This window comes from Bos javanicus, chromosome 29, assembly GCF_032452875.1.
Source record: "Bos javanicus breed banteng chromosome 29, ARS-OSU_banteng_1.0, whole genome shotgun sequence".
NCBI lineage: Eukaryota > Metazoa > Chordata > Mammalia > Artiodactyla > Bovidae > Bos > Bos javanicus.
Window position 1 is genome coordinate 47,768,911 of NC_083896.1, and position 8,975 is coordinate 47,777,885.

Genomic DNA, 8,975 nt, shown 5'->3' on the forward strand with positions numbered 1-8,975 from the left:
GCATGAAGGCTTAGTCACCTCCCTGCATGTGGGATCTTAATTCTCCAACCAGGATTCCAACCAGCGTTCCCTGCATTGCAAGGCAGGCTCTTAACCACTGACCATAAGCGAAGTCGCTGAATTGTACACTTTAAAAGGGTGAGTTGCAGGGAATATGAATTATATCTCAATTTTTTTCCAAGATAACTCAGATGGCTTCAGGCTTCCACTCACCCTCTGCAGGGGCTTAGGGAAGGTAAAGCTAGATTCTGACCTGGCTCCTCCTAATTCGCCCCCTCCCCTCACCAACCACCCCCTGCCTTCCCAGGTCTGCCCCAGCACCCTGCGCCCTCATCGGTGCTTCTGCTCTTGTCGTGGGCCCGCCCTTACAGCCCCCACAGCTCTCTACCTGGCCCCTCAAGCCTGCACATTGGGGCCGGCTCCAAAACCGCCTTCTCAACACGTAGAGACCCCCCACCTCCACACTCCCCACTCCCATGGCCTTGGCGCCTGGCTCGCACTGACTTCTGGCTTAACTGCACTTTCTTACCCACTCCAGTATTCTTGCCTGGAAAATCCCATGGATGGAGAAGCCTGGTAGGCTACAGTCCATGGGGTTGCAAAGAGTCGGACAGGACTCAGCAACTTCACTTTCACTTTCTTATCTGCATGAGGTAAGGCTGTGCACCGCCGCTGCTAGCTCCGGGGTGGGGCCTTCCGCACTTTGTTCCTGAATTTGTCTCCAGGACCTACTCCGTGGTACACAGTAGGCCTCAAGAAAAGCTAGTAAGCCTTCTACACAATAACGACGATAACTTTAGAAATCAAGTTTTTATTAAATTTTAAAAACTAAATAAAGCTCTTAATAGTCTTTCCTGCACACAGATCTGCAGGGGGCACTAAAGGACATTTGTTGCTTAGTCGCTAAGTCCTGTCTGACTCTTTTGCGACCCCATGGACCGTGACGCCCCCAGGTTCCTCTGTCCACGGGATTTCCCAGGCAAGAACACTGGAGTGGGGTGCCATGTCCTTCTCCAGGGGATCTTCCCGACCCAGGGATCGAACCCGCCTCTCCAACATTGGGGCCGATTCTTTACCACTGATCCACCAGGGAAGTCCAAACGACATGCATTTTCACAAATGTTAATAAGTAAATTCACTTGTTATTAAGAGCACCCGCAGCGCAATGTTCCAAAGGAAACGGACGCCGAGTGTGCTCCGGGTTTAGGGGTTAGGACCCCTAGAGCTGCCGGTGCTCACAGGGAGAACGTCGTCAGTGCGCATGGACAGAGGTCTTCCGGGTCCCCGGTCGGGGCGGCGCCTGGCGTCAGCCGGGAGCCTCCCGGGCGGAAATGGCTACGGTTGGGCTTGCGGCGCATGCGCGAGGCCCGGGAGCTACCGCGAGAGGGACCGGCCCGGCGGGATACTTCGGGCGACTGGCTGGCTGGTAGCGAAACGGCATTCGCCGCCGCTAGGCTGAGGCGCGAGGGGTGCGTGAGGAGGCGCGTCCCGGCCCCCAGGGACTCCCGCCGCCATGGACCCGTTCCTGGTGCTGCTGCACTCGGTGTCGGCCGGGCTCTCGAGCAGCGACCTGACCCAGCTCAAGTTCCTGTGCCAGAACCACATTAGCAAGAGGAAGCTGGAGCTCGCGCAGAGCGGCCTGGACCTCTTCACCGTCCTGCTCCAGCAGAACGAGCTGAACGCCGAGCACACCGCGCTGCTGCGCGAGCTGCTGTGCTCCCTGCGGCGCAAGGACCTCCTGCTCCGCCTGGACGACTTCGAACGGGGCGCGGCGGGCGGGGCGGCGCCGGAGGACCGAGGTGGGGGCGGGGGCCGGGGGCCGGGGGGCCGGGGGGCCGGGGTGCGGGCGCGAGGCGTGGGAGCCGGGCCGCGCCGGAGGAGTGGCGTGGGGCCGAAGGACGGGGAGCGGCGCGGGAGGAGAGGGGCGAGGGGTGCCTGGGGCCCCTGTGGGGGTTGGCGGGGTCAGCTGTCGGTCTTCCAGGCGCCCAGCCTTTTCCGGGTTCGGTTTCCGTGGGTTTTCCCTAAACAGCCCCGGGAGACGGGAACGTGCCCGCTTTGCGGACAGGAGAACCAAAGCTCAGAGAAGTTAACTTAGTCTAAGTTGCGGAGCGTGGACAACCAACCGCCCCCCGCCCCATCCAGCCATCCAGCCTCAGTGCTTTCCCCTCCACCCCTCTCTCTCCGGGAAAAGTAGAAGTTATTGGACAGAAGAAGACGTTGCTGACCTCCCGGGCGGGACAGGGGTGAAAGGACTCCAGAAGAGCCTCGGCAGGAAGGACGGGTTGATAAGGCGCTGCTTTTGTGTAAGGGCTAAGAGCGGACTCCTGCTGGCTCTGCCGCTCTGTGGCTGGCTGTGACCTCAGGAAGTGACTTGCACTTTCCTTCCCCGGGCCTCCATTTCCTGCTTTCTGCCAGTGGTCAGTAACACAGGTGCCCACCTCACGGGGCTGGAGGAGTTGGTACACAGGCTGACAGCGTATCAGGGGTTTGTGGCTGGAGATGAAGCTTTGCTTCCAAGAAGCATTTTGTCCTTACTGTCTACCCGCCTTCTGTTGTCTAGTCTGATCTCAGGAGTGACTTCTCAGCAGATGAGGACATAGTAGCCAGAGACTGAAGACCGGGGTCAGTCAGGGCATCTTCCAGAGTAGCAACTGGGCTGTTTAGGGCTGCCATAGAAATGACTGTCTCAGTGGCTTAAAGCAACAGAATCTGATGCTCTTAACGTTTCTTGGGCCAGTAGTCAGATCCAGGTGTCAGTAGGTTATGCTTCCTCTGAGAGCTCTAGGAGAGGGTCCTTCCTCCCTCTTCTGGTTGCTGGGGACTCCGGGCATTCCTTGGCTTGTGGCCACACCCCTCCAGTCTCTGCCTCCGTGGCACATGGTCTTGTTGGTGGATTTAGGGCCCACTTGAATAATCTTAAGATGATCCCCTCATCTCGAGATCCTCAGCTTACTCTCACATCTGCAAAGACCCTTTTCCAAGAAAGTTCCCATTCACAGTTCCAGAGATTTGACATGCGTGTACCTTTCAGGGCCCCCCATTCAACCCCGTTGCAGGGTGGGATAGAGGTGCAGCTCTACTCAGGCCTGAGTGGGCGTCTGTGTTGTAAGACCCCCCAACCAGTAAGTCTTCAGAGCAGGCCGCGCCTCGTGGGTAGTGTTTCAGGATATGGCTGGCTGGGGCAGCGTGGAGCTTTCCCTGGCCCTTCTGCTGCAGGGTGGTGTCCGCCTCTGCGGAAGGGCCTTTCGGGTCCCCAGCACTTGGGTCAGCACCAGGAGGCCCATCAGCCAGTGTGCGGTTACGTTTTCTAAACACCTCCCCAGACCACGGGTTACCACTCGGCCCTTTTCACCCACCAGACCTGCGGGCAGCAATGGAGATCATCTGTGATAACGTGGGGAAGGACTGGAGGAGGCTGGCCCGGCACCTCGGAGTATCTGACGTCAAGATCGAAGCCATCGAGGAGAAGTACCCCCGGAACCTGGCGGAGCAGGTGAGGGAGCTGCTGCGGGTCTGGAAGAACAGCACTAGGGAGAACGCAGCTGTGTCCTGCCTGGTGGGCGCACTCCGGGGCTGCCAGCTGAACGTGGTGGCAGACCTCATCGAGGAGGACCAGCGGGCCCGGGCCCTCCAGAGTGGGAGCGCCAACCCTGGGTCCTTCACAGCCTGGGACTCGGGCTCCGCTGCCCCGGGAGCCTCCTGACGACCCAGCGGCTCTTCTGCGGGGACCGAGGGCGGCTGCACGGTCCTGACCACGTCCCGTCCATGCCAGCCCTGTGAAGACTCAGGGAGGTGGCTGTGGGCCCGTGTTCCTCTGTGCCAGCCGGGCGGGGGACACCGTGTGTGCCGTTGTCCCCATTAAACGAGCTCCTCCAGGAGGGCGTGTGGTGCTGCACCCGGTACAAAGGAGGGGTCTGTGAAACCCAGTGCTCCCGGACACGAGAGGACCCGCAGTGTCGAGGAGCTGGAGGTCTTTGTGCTGGGGGCGCTGGGCTTCGGAGCCCATGTTTGGAACCCCTGGCTTGTTCTGCCCCCGCGCTTGCCAAAGGCTTGGAGGCTGGTGTTGCAGACCGTCTCCAGGGCAGGTGGCAAGGTGAGGCACGCCCTCATGGGGCTGGGAGGTGGCCCAGGCTCTCAGCGCTCGGGGAGCGAGCCCCCTGCTGTGGGGCCAGGCAGCGGGCGCTCAGCACGTGCTGGTTCTCAGACGAATCGTGACTCCAGTTCCACGTTGGATTGCTAACAGTCACTTTTTCTGGTAACAGAAGTGGCAAGGGAGCCGAGTCCTCTGATTCTAAGGAGCACCTTTTTTCCTGTTCTTAAGGCGGTCCTGTTGAAGCAGGCGCCTTTGCAGGAGGCCTCCGCGGGACAGTTTCCTCTTCCCACGGACGGTGATCTCATTTTACGGGTTCTCAGAAGTCCCGCTGTAGCCAGTTTCAGTGTCCCTTGACGCTTCTCACAGGCCCAACCTGTAGGAGGGTGCCTGTGTTTCCCACCAGCTCCAGGGACCACTGCCAAGGCGGTGTTTACTGCAGTGAGCCGTGCTCTGCCAGGGGCAGCTCACCTGCTATGGGCCCTGCCGCCCTGCAGGAGGCATCAGAGAGCCCCATCTCGTGCCCTCTAGCTGTGACCTTGGGAAAGCTCCTGACGTCATGCCATGCCACCTTGACCTTGGGTTGCCAAGACCCTAGCAGCACTCACCGCCCAGCTGTGGACCCAGCCCTCGGCAGATACTGACCACACCGGGCACTGCTGGGAGCTGAGCCCAGGCAGCAGACAAGACGGACGTGGCCCTTCTCAGTTGGCTCCGAAGGCCTGGCTGGGAGCTCGGGTTAACCACGCATCACGAGTTTGGGAGCGGAGCCCATTCAGCCCCAGAGCCATGTGGCCCTGCCCAGGCTGACGTGCTGAAGAGGCTTTGGGTCAGGGCGAGTAACATCATCACCACCAGTAAAGGCGCGGCTTGGCCAGTGGGTTGCCTTGGGAAATGGGTGTTGTGGGAAATGTGCCCACGTGTCTTGACCAGAGGAAGACTACGAGATGGTGCCCATCCCTCGTGGTTTATGGCAGACGCTACTACCAATGGGTAAGGGTACTGAGCATCCCGAGACCTGGCCTGCGTCCCCGCATGGTCCTCACACCGGGGAGGGACCGTCCCTCCATCACTCCAGGTGTTCTCACGGACATTTGGACAACACGTGCTTACAGCACTCAGAGCTTCCATTGCTTGGGCCTGGTGCTGCCGCTGGCTCCCTCCCATGTGCGTCCTCGGGGGTGAAGCACTGTCCCCCAGACACTGACATCTGGGACTGCCCTCCTGCCCCGCACGGGGAGGCAGTTGGAACAGCCTCAGCAGACCTGTCATGTGACCTAATCACAGCACAGATCTGGGGTCGGAGCAGAGAGGCGCCTCCTCCAGGCACCGCTGTCGGCCTCCCCGGGGCCTGGAGGTGGCTTGCCCTGGTGCCTGTGGGCCACTGGGGCAAAGCCACAGAGCCTGGTGGCCGGCAGACCTGCACAGGACGCTGCCCCAGAAGGTGGGGCTCCAGGCCAGGTGGAAGCATCCACGTGTTCCACCGTCAGCAGTCAGGGGGCTTCCACCGCAGCTGCCCTCCAGGTGCTGAGGCGAGACTGCGCAGGCTGGCGGCACGAACAGACAGTGCACGTGGACAGAGGAAGCAGCAGGGCGTGTACGGGGCCCAGGGGTGGCAGGTACACAGCGTCAGAGGGCAGCTCCGGACAGTGCGGGCCCCGGGGGGTGGAAGGTACACAGCCAGCGTCAGAGGGCAGCTCCGGACAGTGCGGGCCCCGGGGGTGGAAGGTACACAGTGTCAGAGGGCAGCTCCGGACAGTGCGGGCCCCGGGGCTGGAAGGTACACAGCGTCAGAGGGCAGCTCTGATCGGTGCGGTCTTTGTGTGTGCTGTCCGTGTCCCCGCTTCTGTGGCGTGGCTTTCAGGTGTCCACTAGATACGGCCCTGGGTGTCACAGGAACTGTGGTGGGGCACCGGGGCTCTTCCCCTTGTGGCTCCACCACTCGGAGGCCATTGGGTAAAACCGGAAGTGCTTGTCCACGCCTGCACGGCTGCTCTTAACTTGAAGACAAGCTGATGTCACCCCGCTCAGACGGCTGTCAGACGCTGTTCTGCTCTGCACGGTCTCAGACACTCAACCTTGCTGTGCATAGAGGGCTCTTAGTTCCCCAGCCAGGGATCGAACCCGTGTCCCCTGCAGTGCAAGCACAGTCCTAGCCACTGGACCGCCAGGGGAGTCCTGTCCTGGGTCTTCTCACTACCACTCCTGATCAGCACTGGGACCTGGGGGCCAGTCAGCAACACCCCGCCCGACGGAGCTACTGTGGTTTCAGCAGGGATTTCTGGCAGCTTTACGAAAAATCAGTGTTCTGTCGTGTGAAATTTTTCCGATAAGTGCACACAAGGTGTACGGCTGACTTGAAACGAAAGGGGCACGTTTTGCGCTCAGTCCTTTTCCCTTGAGGAGGGAAAGAAGGGTCCGAGTGAGTGCTCTGCCGGAGATTTACTGGCAGCGAAGGGCTGTTGAACAGTGTCTGCTGAGATGAAGGATCACCCCGCCACCCGGCCCTGCCCTCCTCACCACGCCGTCCCAGCCCTGCTTCTGGGCGCACACAGCTGTTTGTGACCACCCAGGGTCCTCACGCCCTCCAGACTCTTCCCTTGGGGGTAGGGGGTTGACAGTCCCTCATCCATCTTACTCTCCCCACTGGCTCCCACCTGCTCCCCTTCCTCCTTGGCAGCCCCACAGCCACCCAGAAACCGCACTGCGGAGCAGAGGCTCCCTGGCCCCTCCCCGTCCCTTTCTCAAGGTCCCGGGCTGACCCGGCTGTGCAAGGGGGCAGGTCACAGGTTCCTGGGATTAGGACATGGGCACCACGGGGCCAGCCTGCCCACCACAGACCTCAGACTTGTCAACCTACCTCAGAGGCGTGTGCCCATTTCTGCACCTGGCACCACAGTTCAGTGAGCCACCCTCGGGCCCATCCAGGCCCTTTCCCTGGGATGCACGCTCCTGTGTAACAGCAGCGGCTCCCTGGACACGACCTCCAGAGCACTTCCCGCCTCCCCCAGTGCAGCCTCGCCCCTCTTAGGACAGCCCCGGCCCAGCCCTCCTGCAGACCCCGCTCTGTGTTCTGAGAAACCACAGGCTCTCCACACGTTTCTCAGTTGTGTGTTTTTATTTCCATGATAACTCTGAGTCATCTTGCTGGCTGCTTGCTAACCACACGGTTTCTGTGTGCATTGCATTTTGGAACCAAGACAGGCAAGCCTGACGCAGGGTAGCACACACTTAATGCGAAAGTGACCAGTCCCCCTCCATCTGCTGAAAGGCAGACCTCTTGCAATTGAAAACTGTTTGCATCACAGAAGCCCTCCGCTCCCTAAGTCAGTGACAGTTAGGACCGTGGCAGGAGTCCCACGGGGGTGCCAACCACTTTCGTTGTCACGGGGGAAGAGAGGCCAGCTCAGTGTGTGCGGGGTGCCCACTGGGTGGAGGCTGTCGTGGAAGAGCGTGGGCCACTTGGTCACCCGGGCGGAGCCAAGCTGCCCGTCCCACACCTGCCTGGTGACAGTCTGGATGCAGGCGACAATTCTGTTTCACCACACGTGTTCCATGGGACAGAAGTTCTGTTCGGGGAGATTACAGAGTTCTCGGCAGATGGGGTGATGCTGACCCTGAGTGAAAAGGGTGAATTTTCTGTTGTGTATTATTGTGCTACAGTCTTAAAATCCTACTTCACGTTAACCATTTAGTTACATTAGTAATCTAAATTGTTTTTCTGGTTTCTCTCTAATTTGAATTTTGTAGGCTTTTTATAAGTTATGAGAGCTGGAAGCATAAGTTTGTATCTGGCAAAGCAACATTATTATAAATAGAAACATGCCCATCTCTGGGAGTCTGGGTCCCCATTACGCCTTCCAGAACGGTTTCCAGCTGGAGAAACCGCTCTGCAGGGCTCCCAGGTCCTGGGTCCTCGTCCCAGCTTTGTGAGGAACAGAAGGGGCACCCAGCCCCGGGCACCTTGTTCCCTAAGCGCCCACCCCGGTCCCCAGGGGCCTGAGACCCGGCTCCAACACCCAGTGTGATGTGGCCTCTCCCAACCCCACCGACGCTCAGTGGACCGCTGCTGCCGCCGCGTTGTCCTTCCCACCAGACGCGCTTCCTCTTCTCTGTGGTCTCCAGAGCTGCCAAGGCTCACTGCTCACTGAGCAGGTGAGTCGGTCAGCTGTGATGATAAAAGGCCAGGCCCAGTGCAGGGGGCCTCTCCGCCCATCGGGCCCTGCGGTGATGGAGACCCAGCAGGTACCCTTCGCACCGCCTAGTCCCAACAAAGTCCAGCCAGGGAGGCCCCCCACCCCCTGAGTTGCCGCCAGCCGCCCCAAGGGTCCCCTCCCCAGGCAGGGTTGATGGTACATGCAGAAGAGCACACGCATCTTGGGTCTGAGTGCTCCAAGATGTGTGGTCTGCTCACACACCCAAGCCTTCACTCAGTAGGTTCTCAGCAAGGGGCGGACAGCTCAGATGGGGTGGGGGGTGGTGCCCACTAGCTGCCTTCTAGCTGGCAACTCCCCCAATGGAGCCCCAGCTCCCTGTCTCCCTGACAGCATCCCCCCTCCGCCCCCCACCCAGCCAGTTGCTGCAGGGTCCAAGGAGACAGTGGTGATAAGTGGCTGGAAGTTACTGGCATGTGGTGAAGGTCACAATGTCATTATTGTAATTATTCCCAAGGGACTGTGTTTCAGATGACTTGCCTTTATACCAACTGGTCTCGATATAGAACTCAGATCGCACAGTCATTCCCCAAGGTCCTTGGAGGCATCAGGTGATGCCTGGGGAACCGGCCGCAGTGCCTCTCACCGAGAGATGTGACCCAGCCCCAGCCCCCGAGTCCTCGTGCAGGAAAGCAGAGTCCTCTGTCCTCTGGTCACACCGATGCCATCTG

At 60.0% G+C, this 8,975-nt stretch overlaps 1 protein-coding gene across 1 annotated transcript; it reads left to right on the forward strand.

The window, feature by feature from the left end:
- Nucleotides 1-1,367: 1,367 nt before the first annotated feature.
- FADD (Fas associated via death domain) lies at nt 1,368-3,878 on the forward strand. The gene is made up of 2 exons (XM_061407299.1): nt 1,368-1,799; nt 3,360-3,878. The coding sequence occupies exons 1-2, from the start codon at nt 1,514-1,516 to the stop codon at nt 3,701-3,703; spliced, it is 630 nt and encodes a 209-aa protein (XP_061263283.1). The 5' UTR covers nt 1,368-1,513; the 3' UTR covers nt 3,704-3,878.
- Nucleotides 3,879-8,975: the final 5,097 nt, after the last annotated feature.